Here is a 17,224-nt window from a genome sequence, read left to right on the forward strand (position 1 = left end):
CACAAATAAACTTGGTTCACATGCTTGCATTCAGGTTATTAGGTCAGACCCATAGGCCTCCAGTTTCCTCTGTGAGGATGAACATAGTCCTTACTTGTTACTGACATGAATTTTATCACTTTTCTGTAATAAGAGCAACTATTTGTTTACCTTTCAAAGTGTGTAAAAAAGGGGGGAGGGTTATTTCATGGGAGATAAAATTAAAAAGTTAAAAGTTCATGCCCAGGGCTCCCTTCTGTGTGTGAACTGTGTAAAACCCTAGAAATGTGCCTCTTTTCTCATGCATGGAAGCTGTAGACCCAAAGAAGGCAGGCAAATGACAAAGATGGGTTCATTCAGGATGTGTTGTATTTACTGAGTGCCCCCTGTCATGAGGCATCATGCTAGATGTTTGGGATGCAATAGTCAGATTCCTCCTCTGCCTTCATAGAATTTGCATTCTAATATGGAGGAGGCATGTAATGAACACATCAAGAATTACATAAACATAGCAATTACAGAATGTGATACTTCCCATGATGCACACAATAGTTGGGCGGGTCCTTTTTAGATAGAGGCAGTCAGAGAAGGGTCTCTGGGAGGGGAAATACCTAAGTGTGTTTTAGAAAGTCACAGCTGGCCTCTTTGCTGGCTGCTGAGGCCATAAATGTGTGGCTTTTACTATACTGGATAGCCAAATGTGTGCCATCTGCACCAAAGAATCAGAATGCTGTGGAAGCCCTTGAGGGGACCAATAGTTGGTGACTGCCTGAGTAGGAACAGAAAAATACAACATAGTTAATTTAGTAAACGAATGGAATTTTCCCCTGGTCATCTAACATTTATCAGCACTGTTTTTTATTCTTTTTTTCCATGCAAAGATGACCTGAAGAATACTTAAAACACATGCAAGATCATTGTCTTTTGCCACTCCATAAAAATGATTTTTATAACCATGTATAATCCTCATGAAACATGTAAGAAATGCATATATAATGAAATGTCCTCATATTACTTTGTAATTGTTAAAGGCAACATGATTTTGGTAAAAGAATTGACTTCACAGAAATATTTTAATTTTCAAAATCTCTACACACAGCATTTAAAATATATTAGAGTGAAGGGAGGACATGTTTATCAAGTAACATGACTTCTGTTAACAGAATTTTCCACTTTCCATTCTTATTCTTCCATTTGTATTAGTTGAACCTTCTTATTTAAAAAAAAAAAAAAGCTTTAAAAGCCTATCAGTGTATCATGTTACTTAAATAAAAATACCTGAAAGATATACACACATAGAGCAGATTCAGATTTATAGCATAAATATTATACTTCAGTGTCTCTCAAGCAAATATAATTCACTCATCCATCCAACCATCCATCCATTCAGTATTTATGGAGTCTACTGACCTAATAGGTAAAATATGCTTTAGCCAGAGCAATGTACTCTGATCATACTGGCCCCTTGACTCAGTGAACACTGTTCATGATTCTTTCTTTATGTACTAAAGCAACTCTTTCAAAGGCTTAGTACCAACAAAAATGTGGCTAGATAACCTACAATAAGGAGCAATTTGAAATTATCCAATTAATGTGATAAAAACTGACAACGAATTCTGGAGAAGTACATAAGGTGGTTTATCTCGGAACCCCAAAGAAAACTATTCTAAGGAACTTCAGTAAGGCATCTGATTCCAATGAAGAGATCACTAGTTTCCCTATGTACCAATTTAAAAACATGATGATTAAAAAGCATCTTGTTCAAAATAGCAAGAAAAATATATCTAAGTATTACCTTATCGGTATTTAATTAAGAACCTGAATTAAGTAAACTACAAAATTTTGAGGAGGAATGTAAAGAATTGAACAGAAATAGGGAAAATCTGTTACTCTTGATAAGATTAAATGTTAGAATGTCCATTCTTTCCGAATTATTTTAAAATTTACAAAGGTATTTTAAGATTTTTAAGGGATTTGGACTGGACAAAATTATGCTAAAATCTAATAGACTCGTGATAAACAAGGACAATTGGAATAATGAGGTTGGGGGGTAACAGAGACTGCTGAGCATTAAAATATATTCTAAAGCTATAAGAATTAAAATAGTTTGGTATTCTAGGCCTATCTCAAGAAACAAGAAAAATCCCAAATACAAAATCTAACAGCACACCTAAAGGAACTAGAAGCAGAACAGCAAAGGAACCCCAAATCCAGCAGAAGAGAAATAATAAAGATCAGAGGAGAAATAAACAATAGAGAATCCAAAAAAAAAAAAAACCAAAACAGAACAAATCAATGAAACTAAGAGTTGGTTTTTCAAAAAAATAAACAAAATTGATAAACCTGTAGCCAGACTTCTCAAAAACAAAAGGGAGATGACCCAAATAAAATCATGAATGAAAATGGAATTATTACAACCAATACCTCAGAAATACAAGCAATTATCAGGGAATACTATGAAAAATTATATGCCAACAAACTGGACAACCTGGAAGAAATGGACATATTCCTAAACACCTATACACTACCAAAACTCAAACGGGAAGAAATAAATTTGAACAGACCCATAACTAGTGTAGAAATTGAATCAATTATCAAAAATCTCCCAACAAATAAGAGTCCAGGGCCAGATGGCTTCTCTGGGGAATTCTACCAGACATTTAAAGCAGCATTAATACCTATCCTTCTCAAGCTGTTCCAAAAAATAGAAAGGGAAAACTTCTGGACTCATCCTACAAAGCCAGCATTACTTTGATTCTCAAACCAGACAGAGACCCAACATAAAAGGAGAACCACAGGCCAATATCCCTGATGAACATGGATGCAAAAATTCTCAACAAGATACTGGCAAATCAAATTCAACAGCATATAAAAAGAATTATTCACCATGATCAAGTGGGATTCATTCCTGGGCTGCAGGAAATATTCGCAGATCAATTAATGTGATACATCACATCAATAAAAGAAAAGAACCATATGATCCTGTTAATATATGCAGAAAAAGCATTTGACAAAATCTAGCATCTTTTTTTAATAAAAACCCTAAAGAAAGGATAGAAGGAAATACTTAAACATCATGAAATCCATTTATGAAAAGCCCACAGCTAACATCATCCTCAATGGGGAAAAACTGAGAGCTTTCCCCCTGAGATCAGGAACACGACGGGGATGTCCACTCTCACCACTGTTGTTTAACATAATGTTGGAAGTGCTAGCATCAGCAATCAGACAACAAAAGGAAATAAAAGGCATCAAAACTGGCAAAGAAGTCAAACTTTCGCTTTTCACAGATGACATGATACTGTACACAGAAAACCCGACAGACTCCACCCAAAGTCTGCTAGAACTCATACATGAAGTCAGCAAAGTCACAGGGTACAAAAATCAATGTACAGAAGTCGGTTGCATTTTTATACACCAATAATGAAGCAACAGAGAAAGAAACTGATTCCATTTACAATTGCACCAAGAACCATAAAATATCTAGGAATAAACCTAACCAAAGATGTAAAAGATCTGTAAGCTGAAAACTATAGAAAGCTTATGAAGGAAACTGAAGAAGACACAAAGAAACAGAAAAACATTCCATGCTCATGGATTGGAAGAATAAATATTGTTAAGATGTCAATACTACCCAAAGCAATCTATGCATTCAATGCAATCCCAATCAAAATTGCACCGGCATTCTCAAAGCTAGAACAAACAATCCTAAAATTTGTGTGGAACCACACAAGATGCCAAGTAGTCAAAGTAATACTGAAGTAGAAAACCAAAGTGGGAAGCATCACAATCCCAGACTTTAGCTTCTACTACAAAGCTGTAATCATCAAGACAGTATGATATTAGCACAAAAACAGATACATAGACCAATGGTATAGAATGGAGACTCCAGAATTGGACCCATAAACGTATGGCCAGCTAATCTTTGACAAAACAGGAAAGAGTATCCAATGGAAAAAAGACAGTCTCTTTAACAAATGGTGCTGGGAGAACTGGACAGCAACATGCAGAAGAATGAAACTAGACCACTTCTTACACCATACACAAAAATAAACTCAAAATGGATGAAAGACCTGAATGTGAGACAGGAAACCATCAAAATCATAGAGCAGAAAGCAGGCAACAACCTTTTTGACCTCAGCTGCAGCAATTTCTTACTCGACACATCTCCAAAGACAAGAGAATGAAAAGCAAAAATAAACTATTGGGACCTCATCAATAGGTCTTGTTGATCAAGAAAACAATCAATAAAACTAAAAGGCAACTGATAGAATGGGAAAAGATATTTGCAAATCACATATTGGATAAATGGTTGGTATCCAAAATCTATAAAGAACTCACCAAACTCCACACCTGAAAAAAAAAATAATCCAGTAAAGAAATGGGCAGAAGACATGAATAGACAGTTTTCCAGAGAAGACATCCAGATGGCCAACAGACACAAAAACAATGCTCAATGTCACTCATCATCAGGCAAATACAAATCAAAGCCACACTGAAATACCACCTCACTCCAGTCAGAATGGCTAAAATGAACAAATCAGGAAACTAGATGCTGGTGAGGATGTGGAGAAATGGGAACCCTCTTGCACTGTTGGTGGGAATGCAAACTGGTGCAACCCCTCTGGAAAACAGTGTGGAGGTTCCGCAAAAAATTAAAAATAGAGGTACTCTGTGACCCAGCAATAGCACAACCAAGAATTTATCTAAAGGATACAGGAGTGTTGATGCATAGAGGTATATGTACCCCAATGTTTACAGCAGCGCTTTCAACAATAGCCAAATTATGGAAAGAGCCTAAATATCCATCAACTGATGAATGGATAAAGATGTGGTTTACATATACAATGGAATACTACTTGGCAATGAGAAAGAATAAAGTCATGCCATTTGCAGCAACATGGATGGAACTGGAGGGTATTATGCTCAGTGAAATAAGTCAGAGAAAGATATCATATGTTTTCATTCATATGTGGATCTTGACAAACTGAACAGAAGACCATGGGGGAAGGTAATGGGGAAAAATGTTACAGAGAGGGAGGGGGGCAGACCATAAGAGACTCTTAAACACAGAGAACAAACAGGGTTGATGGGGGGTGGGGGAAGAGAGGAAAGTAAGTGATGGGCACTGGGGAGGGCACTTGTTGGGATGAATACTGGGTTTGTATGGAAGCCAATTTAACAATAAATTTTATTAAAAATAAATAAAATAGTTTGGTAATGGTTTAGGGATTAACCAAAGCTATCAGTGAAGTCAAATAGAATGTCTAGAAAAAGATTCAGGCATATACGTAGATTCAGTCTCTAATAACAGTTGTGCTGGGGAAAATAACCATTCAAAATTAAGATCTCTTTTTCATATAATGCAATCATATAATTCCAGATGGATTGAAGATTTAAACATAAAGGAAAAAGCCATACTTCCAATTAAAGATGTTACATTTTGAACATATGCATTTACTTCTCCCATCTAAGCCCCACTTAAGTATGAGTAAAATTGATTTTTTAAAAAAGGTTTAAACACCCAGAAGAACAAAGAATGAGAGAGAAATCTTCAAAACTTTGGAAAACAAGGCAACAAAACTTGGGAAATTAGAAAGCAAATGAGCTAATGGTCACACTGATCTGAATGGTAAGTGTCCAGTGGGAGGAGCAGAGAAATGGCCCTTTTAACACAGTGGAAACTCCCCAAGGCAGTGGGCAGAAGTGGGCAGAAATGTGGGGTCAAAAATACAAGGATTTAAAATTTGTTTAATAAGCTATTATCTCCCATCCCTTACAGGGGAGTGGCTGCACCACCCACCCAGGTGGAAGCCAGAATTTCAAGCTCTGGAGAGGGTCTTAGAGACACAGCTGAAAAAAGATCAAGTGCTGATAACAGATATTCAGTGAAAATTACACACTAAATACTGAGGTCTTACCCTTCTTCCCAGAACACACATAGCCAAATTTATAGACTCTAGGCGGATATTGGACATACCTTCTGTGGAGGATCTGCCCAGTTTAAGAGAAGAGATACAAAGATACCAAAATCAGAAGCTCCCCCATGAAATGGCTCATTCACCGTACTCCAGTAAACCTAAGACCACAGCTCTGCAGCTGGCTAAGGAGAAGTCCACTCCAGGTTGGGGGACGTCCTACCTTCCATTGCTCACTCCAGGAAACATCGGATTGAATTGTTACTCTGCCCTTAAGATGGGATGTCCCTATGGAGAAGCCTTTGACCCAAGCACTGATCCCTGGCCCTATTGTTTCCACTGTGCTTAGAGGACAGATGTCTAAGGAAGTAGAGCTCAGCGCAGTGCAGACAGGCACATGTTCCATTCCTGGCCATCTATTCATCCTCAAGGGCTCCCCTTGCTCTTCAGCAATTAACTCTCATAACAATTATTTTTTTAAGTTTTTTTTTTGTTTTTTTTTTTTTAATTTTGAGAGAGCAAGCAGGGGACGGGTAGAGAGAGAAGGAGAGAAAGAGAATCCCAGTCTCCAGACTGTCAGCACAGAGCCTGATGTGGGACTCGAACTCACGAACTGTGAGATCATGACGTGAGCCAAAATTCAGAATCAGACCTTAACCCACTGAGCCATTCAGGTGCCCCTCCCATAGCAATTATTAACACCATTTTCACTTAAATTCCTCAACCCTACCTCACCTCCAGTAATTGTCAGTAAATTACCTTACCTCAGGCTATCTTATGTAAATGCCTCTTCATATCAAATTGTGTGTGTGTGTGTTTATCTGTCTTCTGTACAGATAAGATTTGTCCTGTCTTCTAAATGTAACGAGTCTGCTTACGAACCTGCCCTGAGCCCTTTTCCCTCTAATTACTACTTCTATCTTGCATCTTCTATTCATTCTGGCTGCCCACTTGTGAGAATATGTGGGCTTATTCTCCAGGTGCCAGGAGTGCTGGTGGAAGGTGGCCCTCAACCGTCAGCCATCTTCAGAAGTTTCCCCAGCAGAAGGAAGTCATAACACAAACAGTCACCCCTTCTCTGGGCAGCTCTTCTGTAATGACTGGCTAATGGGGGGAGGGGTGGGATATAAAGACCCAGCCCTCTCACTGTACCTTGGGACAGCCCTGAAGGGTCTTCCCTAATTCAGAGCTCCTGTGTGTTGGCCAAGGTCTTCAATGAGACTACATCTCACCCAACGTCCCCCTCAGGCCAATGCTGTCTACTTTCTTTGCCTCCCACAGTTTTTGAACCCAAGAGCAATCCCTACAAACTAATCTCCATCTCAGAGTCACATCCCAGGGCCCCCTCTGTATGACAGCACGTCTGTAAGTCATGGACATTTAAAATTTTGATAGGTAGTACCAGGTTGCCCTTTTAAAAAGCTGTACAGAGTTGCATTCCCACCAATCTAGAAAAGTGCCTCTAAACTATCACTACTAGATATAATCAATTTTTCAAATCTTTGCCATTTCATAAGTAACAGATGGTATCTTGTTCTTGTTTGATTTATAATTTTAAAATTATGAGTAAGAGAATATTTCACATATTTATTGGCCATTTATATTTCTTATGTTTATGTTCTTTGTCCATTTTTCCATGGAATGGCTATCTTTTATGTATTGGTTTTTAAGTGCTCTTTGTAGAGTAAGAAAATTGCAGGTAAGTTTTCCGGTTTGTTCTTTGTTATGGCTTTGCTTAAGACATTTTTTTTTTGACCATTCTCTAAAGTTTTACATTTTTAATTGGTTAACATTATCTATTTTTTTTCCCTATGCTTCTTAGTTTCCTGTCAAGCTTAAGCTGGCATTCCCTATCCTAAGATTTGAAATTTTCAATACTATTTTCTTTATAATTTAGCTCCAGTGCCATTGGCATCACAAGGATGTCCCTGAGTACCTTGACCAGAAATTAACCCCAACCATTTCCTCTGCCTTTACATTAAAATCACATTGCACATCACATTCTGAATTACTTTATAGTAATTTTTATTCTCCAAACTCTTCTGTTAGATTGTGAGTTACTGAGGGAAGAAATTTCATTTTATTCCTTTATTTTTAACCAAACTCCATACTTTATTTATCTTTCACTAGTTTTTCCACTAATGTCCTTTTCTTGGTCCAGAATCCCATCCAGGATACTGCATTAGTCATCATGTCTCCTTTGGCTTCTCTTGGCAGCCAGTTTCACAGATTTTGTGTTTTCCAAGTTTTTATTTAAATTCCATTGGTCAACATACAGTGTAATATTAGTTTCAGGTGTACAGTTTGGTGATTCAACACTTAAAACCAATACCTGGTACTCATCAAAACAAGTGCCCTTCTTAATCCCCATCCCCTATTTCAACCATCCCCCCACCTCCCATCTAGCAACCATCATTTTGTTCTCTATAGTTTCTTGGTTTGCCTCTTTTTTCCCCCTTTGCTTGTTTTGTTTCTTAAATTCTATATATGAGTGAAACCATATGGTATTTGTCTTTCTCTGACTTATTTTGAGCATAATACTCTCTAGCTCCACCCACATTGTTGCAAATGGCATGATGTTGTTCTTGTTTTGTGGCTAATATTCCATTGTACATATACCACATCCTCTTTATCCATTCATCAATCAATGGACACTTGGGCTGTTTCCATAATTTGGCCATTGTGGATAGTGCTGCTATGAGCATTGGGGAGCATTTATCCTGCAAATTAGTATTTTTGTATCCTTTGGATAAATACCTAGTAGTGCAACTGTTGGATCCTAGGGTAGTTCTATTTTTAACTTTTTGAGGAACCTCCATACTGTTTGCCAGAGTGGCTGCACTGGTTTGCATTCCTACCAACAGTCTAAGAGGGGTTCCCCTTTCTCCACATCTCACCAGCACCTGTTGTTTCTTGTGTTACTCATTTTGGCCATTCTGACAGGTGTGAGGTGGTATTGCATTGTAGTTTTGATTTGAATTTCCTGGATGATGAGTGACATTGAGCATCTTTTCAAGGGTCCATTGGCCATCTGTATATCTTCTTAGGAAAAATGTATACTCATTTTTTGGGTGTTGAGTTTTATAAGTTCTTTATATATTTTGGATAGTAAAGAAACTTCATTTTAGATATCTGTAATGCATTCCATTATCAATATCACCTTGCTTACAATGCTACTTAAATATTTACTGAAATGAATTAACTGATACTGTTTGACTATGTGGTTTTTAAACCTTCTTGATACAAAAAGGTGAAATTAAAACACTTGAGCTAGGAGACCTCGCAGTTCTGCCATCTCCCAGATCTGAGCCACACCTATAAAGGGCTGACTGCAGGAGCAGCACATGAGGGAAGTCTCAGGGCTTGCCAAGTGATAGGTGACCAGAACACTCTTCAGTAAGTAGGCAGGTCAGGCAAGATTGCTCCTAGCAGTAGGGGTGGCATGCTTGCAGCCATGACACAAAGTGGCCCTCCTGCATCTGATACAAAGCCATAGCTGAATCACCTAACAGCATGACCATTCTGCCCCTAGCAGTGGCATAGATTTATCCTTGGCCCTACTTGTGGCTGGTGAACTTCTTAATGGTGTTGAAGACCAGTTACAAGTAGGTGGTCAGGTTCTCAACTAGCTAAATACATTGAGTTTTCATCCTAGGTGGATTAGTCATTGCAACTCATAGGCCTACTAGTACTTGTCCTGGATTCACTGGTTCTAATTGTTCTCCACTCATTCTCTCTTGAGCCCATTGAAATACAGCTTTAACTCTACCAAAACTATACTTATCAAGGTCATCAGTGACCAGCATGTTGCCAAATGCAATGGTCAATTCTCAGTCCTCACCTTACTTGACCTGCCAGCAGCAGGGACCCAGTTGATCCATTCGTGGAGGGTTTCATTTGCCTCCTAGGACAGGATGCCCTTCCAGTTTTGCTCCTACCCCCTAGATGCTTTCTTCTCTTCTTTGCTGGTTTTTCCTCTGCTTCCTGAGCTCTTAACTTTGGGGTGTCCTAAGACACAGTCCCTGTACCTCTTTCCTTTTCTATATGCTTTTTCTCGGTGATGCCATCCAATCTTACGGCTTTCAGTACTGACTACCTGCAGACAAATTCCAACTTTATCTCCTCCAGCCAGACTCAAAGATCCAACTGCCTGCTCAACATCTCATGTAGATGTCTAATATCTCAAAGTCAACTTTCCAAAATTGAACTTTTTTTTTTTTTAGGAAATATGATTTTATTTTTCAAGTTTTTATTAAATCCTAGTTAGTTAACATACAGTGTAATATTGGTTTCAGAGGTATAATTTAGTGATTCATCACTTACATATAACACTCAGTGATCAACACAAGTACCCTCCTTAATACCCATCATCCATTTAGCCCATCCCCCACCCACCTCCCTCCATCAACCCTGTTTGTTCTCTATAGTTGAGTATTATGGTTTGCTTCCCTCTCTTCCTCCACCCTTCTCCTACATTCTGTTTTGTTTCTTAAATTCCACATGAATGAAATCATATGGTATCTGTTTTTCCCTGACTGACTTATTTCACTTAGCATTATACTCTCTAGCTCAATCCATGTCATTGCCAATGGCAAGATTTTGTTCTTTTTAATGGCTGAGTAATATTCTATTGTGCTTATATACCACATCTTTATCCATTCATCAGTCGATGGACATGTGGGCTCTTTCCATAATTTAGCTACTCAAAACTGAACTTCTAATCTTTCCCCAATCTGCTCTTCACACGGTCTCTCCATTTCAGTGAATCACAACCATTACCAAATAGTTTCTCACCAGTAACTCTGGGGTCATCCTTCAGTCCTCTCTCCCTTACATCATGTCCAATCTGTCAGCAAATCACAGCCAGAATCTGACCGTTTGTCATCACCACCACTGCTACTACCCTGGGCAAATTACTTAACTCTTCTCTCTTTCCTCATCCATACCTTGGGAGTAATGATGGACTATAACTTACAGGGTTAGAGTCTATATAAAGAACTTAGCACAATGCTGAGCAAATAGTGCTTGATATACTTTCGCTTTTATTATTTCTGGCCTTTGTTTTCTAAAAGATTTCAAGGAGATAGTAGTAAAATTGAAGCCATTGGCTCCTTTTCTAAATAACTGAATTTTCTTCAACATGTGCAATTTCAACTTTGAAGATTTTAACTAAATGAGTTGAAGAAAATAAGATGTGTTACTGGGCTTAGCTTCTGAGAAAGGAGAAACATGAAAATTCACCTTACCTAGTAAAACTGTCACAAGAATCAAAGAAAGGGTTAAATAATTCAATGGCAATTTGAATCATTGGCATTCTTCTCTAGACTGATTAAGAGTAATTTCCAGATTATCAGACCACTTTAGCATAGAAAATATTTTTTTAATTCAAGGTTACAGGAGAGTGTTACATATGATAGTACACAGCTGTATGTGGTACTAGCCTCACAACTTGAAAGAACTTTGGGGATATGGGCAAACTTGTGGACTGTTTCTACAGCAACAGCTGGGTAACAGCCAGTGCTTATATTAAACTGCTTCAGGTTGTTTACCTGTAGTCCTATGTAATCTGTCATCCCAACTAATTATTAATAGTTAGAAAGATTCTGGAAAATCTTTAACAGTAATATCTCGGGGGTCAACAATATTAAACTAAGCCTGAATTATATAAGGAAGCATCGCAGATAAGTACCCAAATGCATAAATTAAACACCTATATATTGCTAATAAATAAAAACCATTGCACTATAGAAGCCGAAAAATAGTTTCAGAGCATTTAACTTGTCTCTTTAACCTGGCCATTTTGATAATATATGTATTAAGAAATAGTTTTTGAATAGATCAGAAAATGTTCAGCTAATTTTATTTTAAGTTTTTAAGATTTTATTTTTTTAAGGGGTGCCTGGGTGGCTCAGTCAGTTTAAGCATCTGACTTTGGTTCAGATCATGATCTCACGGTTTTGGGTTAAAGCCCTGCATCCGTCTCTGTGCTTGACAGCTCAGAACCCGGAGCCTGCTTTCAGATTCTGTCTCCCTCTCTCTCTGTCCTTTCCTTGCTAATCCTCTCTCTCTCTTTCACAAATAATTAAAAGAAAATTTTTTTAAAAAATTTAAAAAGATCTTATTTTTTAATGTAATCTCTATACCCAAAGTAGGGTTTGCACTTACAACCCTGAGATCAAGAGTTGCATACTGTATTGACTGAGCCAACCAGGCACTCCTCATCTAAAATGTTTATGGGAAATCACATTCTTTACACTTTTTTCATTTTTTCTCTTTCAGCACATGGCAGATATGTACATATACATACGTACACACACCTACCATGTGCTGAGTAATGAGAAAAAACAATGGTGAATTGTTTTTATTATTTACTTCTTTGTAAAAATATTATCCTTTTACATATAAGAGCTAGATTTTAATGGCTTTGAATGCTTTAAAACAGGGAAAATATGAAATCATCAGGAGTTTACTGGGCTTAATTTGCTATAAGCTTTTCTTTGTTCCTATTTAATTATGTGTTAAACTTTCTGGTACTCTGATACATGATGTATACAATATAAAAAATTATATTTCACATTAGATGCAAAAGTTACTTAGTAAAAGTAAACTCCCATTGTAACCTGTGGTGGGATCATTTTGGCTAGTCCATAGATGCTTTGAGTGCTAATTTTTATTCATTTGTTTATTTTTTGTAGGATGTCCTGGCTGAGCAAGGTTGGAAGTCCTAGTTCTCGCATTGACCGCACAAACTTTTCTAATGAAAAAATCATCTCTCAACTTGACTACTCAAATTTTAGTATCCGATACTAACAGAAGAGAAATAAAAATTTTAATGCTTATATTACACAACAAACACCATATATTCTCAAGTCTATGTACTAGAATAATAGTAGCAGAGTAGGGTAAAAAAAAGAACTTTCTGTTCTGAAAGCTACAACAGAATATGTTACTAAAAAGGTCTGACACTAAAATAGTTTTACTCGACTATGTTTTTAAGACGCAAAAACATAGTATTGTAAAGGACATTACAAAATATTTAATATGAATATTTAAACTTGTCTTGTGGAATCTTTAATGAATATTATAGCAAGCGTTATTTGGCTAGGTATAAAATAAAGCTCAACCATTTAAAAATTAAGCATTGTTGTCTGAATTCTAAAAACCTCCTGAATAATAATTTATTAAATTTGAGTCATTTGTTTAACAAGAACCAGTAGTTAGATATAAATGTATATGATGATCAGTATAACCACAAAATAATATCAATAAAAAATTTTTAAAATTCTGGTTGAGACATTCAATATTTTGGTTGGAGTAACCTAATGCCATCTATGACCTTTATTGTTCTGTGTAGTGAGCAGGTGAGTGATGGTAACTGTTAAGAACCCACAATTTCACTACTACAAACAGCAAGATTTATGTCAACAACTATGTACAATGGTTTGTCCTATTAACCAGAAAAGGAACCGATAGTCCAATTAAATCATACTATCCCTTGAACTTGACTTATCATTTAGGGATTTTCACATGTAAATGGTAATTAAGCAACAGGATTTTTAAGGAGAAGGTTCATTTCTATGCCATAGAATTATTGAAAAAAGATCTTTAACTCAAAATACTAGGGGACTTCAAATGTTGTAGGCATATACATGTGTATGTCCTTCAGTGATCTCCTAATTTTTGTACCAATGGAATCCTTCATTAAAACAAAATTTTACATGGAATTTAATACCTAAAGTAAGTAAAAAAGCCCACTAGTATGACTCAAATGGGCATGGAGGTCCTTGGAGCCCTGCATGCTTGGTCTCACTTTGCCTCCTGCATCTTGTCTGCCTTGGACAATTTCACATCCCCTAGGAATCCACATTAGAAACTACCATTCTGTCTGTAGAACCAATCTCCACTGTTACTCTCGATGGCATGGACAAAGACTTCAGGCCTCTTTCTTTTACCTGCTCCAAGAGTAGAATTGAGAAAAGAAAATGAGGCGAGACTGACATCATTCCTTTGAAAGGTTAACTCTGTGCATAATAATAATATTGATATCTACCATACACAAGACAACACAAAATCAGGGAATGACCAAGATATTTTTTTAAAACTTTCCAAACACACTTAAAGGAATACAACAACTTTCCTATTATTCTAATGTCATCATCATGTTAAGCATTATACATGTCAAATATTATACAGGAGAATCTATTGTGATAGTCATTTGAATTTTTCTCTTATTTCCCTACTCCTGGTTGAAAGAAGGGAGAAAAGCCTTTGTATTCCCTAAGCTCAGGGAAGCTTTTGGTGCTAGTGTCCTGGAGACAACTTCTCTTCCAAGATTGAATTTTAAAGAGGGCATATGATGCTATGAGTGGAGGACAAAGATTAACACTAGGCTTTTAGCAGGTAAAAGAGAAGCAAAACTGGCAAGAGCCAAGAGGAAGAGATTATCCAAGACTTTGAGAAGGTACCAAAGGCCTTGGGTTTCCTAAGAGATGGAGACCTGTGCCTTTCTCCCCAGCAGCGCCTGTGCAGGATGGCTACACCTGAGAAGGGGGCAGCTTGAACACTCAGAGAAGAGGGGTCCCAGGCCCAGGGACTCCTGGTACCAGCAAGATTCCTGTCCCCAAAAATGCCACAAAGCATCCTGCTACAGGGGACCATGGTGGCTCAGACAATAGTCCTGGCAACTGGAATGGACTAGAAGCCAGAGAAATCTTTCCTGAATGTTCTCTGTGCATGAAATCCTTTCTGTGGTCCTTCTGGAAGAGAGCAGACAATCCCAGGGATGACTGAGAATTACCCTCCCACCGGTCAGACAGGATGGGGCTTGAAAGAGATTTGCTTTGATTTACAGAAAATAAAATAGACATTTCTTGCACACTCAAGTTTGAAACAAAATCGGTATCTCTTTACACATAGAAAGGCTAAGTGATTTTAGAAAAATACCATCTCAGAAGTGACACCAATATGTCACTTTTTATTACCTTGCTATACTCTGGTAGTTCCCTTCCCAACTGTCTTTATAAGAAAATCATACCTTACTGGCACAATCTTCTAACTGCACAAAGTGAATCACATTAGTCAAGGTTACTTAATGATTAACATATAATGAAATTCCATCACAGGATGAAAAATGTTGTAAATAATGATTAAAAGTAGTGTTTGTGAATGGGTAGAAAGCATGAGGGAAGTTGTAAAAATGTATTATGGATACCAGAGAACACATCTTACCAGTAAACTTGATTATGTCAAATTTCACAGTGAATGCACACAGGGAATTTTAAATTTATGTATTTTAGATAATAAACCTTGACAAGTTTAGTCAGAATTAGACATTTTAAAAATCAAGAAAAAAAAGCAGAAGATGGGTATCTACTTCAGTGACTATCAACCAGTAAGTGTTACAACACTTCACATGCCCACACCCTCTTCAGGAAACACGCATCAGAATCGGGGGTATGATCTGTAAAAACATATTAAATACTATTTTCTAAATTCATATAAAAATTCCTTTTATTTTTTTTTTAACTTTTTTTTCAACGTTTATTTATTTTTGGGACAGAGAGAGACAGAGCATGAACGGCGAGGCGCAGAGAGAGAGGGAGACACAGAATCGGAAACAGGCTCCAGGCTCTGAGCCATCAGCCCAGAGCCTGACACGGGGCTTGAACTCATGGACCGCAAGATCGTGACCTGGCTGAAGTCGGACGCTTAACCGACTGCGCCACCCAGGCGCCCCAACCTTTTATTTTTTTTAAGTTTATTTATTTTAAGACAGAGAGAGCACAAGTAGGGAAGGGGCAGAGAGGCAGAGAGGCAGAGAGAGAGAGAGAGAGAGAGAGAGAGAGAGAGAGAGAGAAAACCAAGCAGGCTCCATGCTGTCAGTGCAGAGCCCAATGCGGGCTCAAACTCATGAACCATGAGATCATGACCTGAGCCGAAATCAAGAGTTATGCTTAACTGACTGAGCCACCCCATGCCCCGAAAATGCCTATCTTTTAAAAAGCTAGCTCATGAAGTAAAGCTCAGGGAAGTCTTCTTGACTGGAGGGAATATGCAAAAGAAAGACCCTTCACCAGGTAGGGTGCATAGAAGCAACTACGCTGTGAGAGATATATGAGACTTTTCCTTAGGAAGAGTAAGTGCTTCTAAGCTTGAGAAGAAGCTATTGAAGTTTCATCTGACACAGGGAATCTCTAAGTTCAAGGGAATATCCTGCCTGAGGGATCCTTGTGCTTCAGAGGTAGCTACTTATGTTAACAAAGAACAGAGAAGCACTGAAGGAACAGAGCTAACAGGTGGCTGGTGTGTGTGTCTGGGGGGGGTGGTGGTGTCAGGAGATATAGCAACACCCACTAGTTTGTGCTGGAAACTGGTCACTATTTTTATGACTAGATATTTTTAACTTTGTCTATTGAAGGAATTTTTCAGAAGTACCTATCTCTAAGCTCATAATTACAACAGAAAAGACAATAGGAAACCAGAATCTACTTCCAAAAATTAGCCTGTATTTGGAAGGTATATCATGAATATATTTCACATGGTAGCTCTCTCTGGCCTCTGTTAATTTGGATATCAAAAAATTGTTCACTACATAGAGGGACAAGATTTTTATATCTGGAACAAATTGCAGGAACTGAAAATAGGCAACTCTGTGCAGCAGGAAATAGGAATCAAAAGACCTGCATTCTGGGTCCAATCCATCAATTGTATGCCTAGGTCATTTGCAAAGTCAAGAATTTGAACTAAATCAAGACTTTTTGCAGGATTCCTGTAAGCCAGAAGCCTCCCAGGAGGTGGTGCAGGGAGAGGTATAGAACGGCCATGTGAAAGATGGTTAGTTGAGGGTCCTCATATCGGCTCCAATCAAAGCAGCTCTGCTCTCCTCTCTTTCACGCATTAGGATTATCCGCAAGACATCTGCTGAGAAGAATTCTTTCTCAAGTAAAACAAAAACAAACACCACCACCACCACCAACAAAACGACTATGAATTTAGTATCTGGGGTCTTCTTTTCTAAGTTTCTATACATGTTAAACTCAAATTCATTTCTTGTTCTCTTGACTACTTCCATCAAGCCACTGTGTTACCTATACTCTACCTTTAACTATTTCCATTGAAATGTGGAAGTTACGAAAAGTACTATTGGAAATAAATTATTTTTCATAGTGGTCTCCACAAAGGTCCATGGTGACTAAAATATTTCTGAAATCAATTTCTGTTGTCTTTTGTTTCTATGTGCCAAAATGAAAAATATGCAAGAGGAAACACAAGTATATACCTAGTGGCTTAATTAAAATGTATTTTATAAGCATAGCTTAGAGATTTTT

The 17,224-nt window shown here is 37.6% G+C and overlaps 1 protein-coding gene across 1 annotated transcript in view; it reads left to right on the forward strand.

The window, feature by feature from the left end:
• Positions 1-13,035, forward strand: part of ACYP2 (acylphosphatase 2) — a 177,023-nt gene extending 163,988 nt beyond the window's left edge. Inside the window, exon 4 of the mRNA XM_030310588.1 lies at positions 12,593-13,035. Coding sequence (XP_030166448.1) covers positions 12,593-12,707 — 115 coding nt within the window. The 3' untranslated portion in view covers positions 12,708-13,035. The remainder of the gene's footprint in view (positions 1-12,592) is intronic.
• Positions 13,036-17,224: the final 4,189 nt, after the last annotated feature.

This window comes from Lynx canadensis, chromosome A3, assembly GCF_007474595.2.
Source record: "Lynx canadensis isolate LIC74 chromosome A3, mLynCan4.pri.v2, whole genome shotgun sequence".
Taxonomy (NCBI): domain Eukaryota; kingdom Metazoa; phylum Chordata; class Mammalia; order Carnivora; family Felidae; genus Lynx; species Lynx canadensis.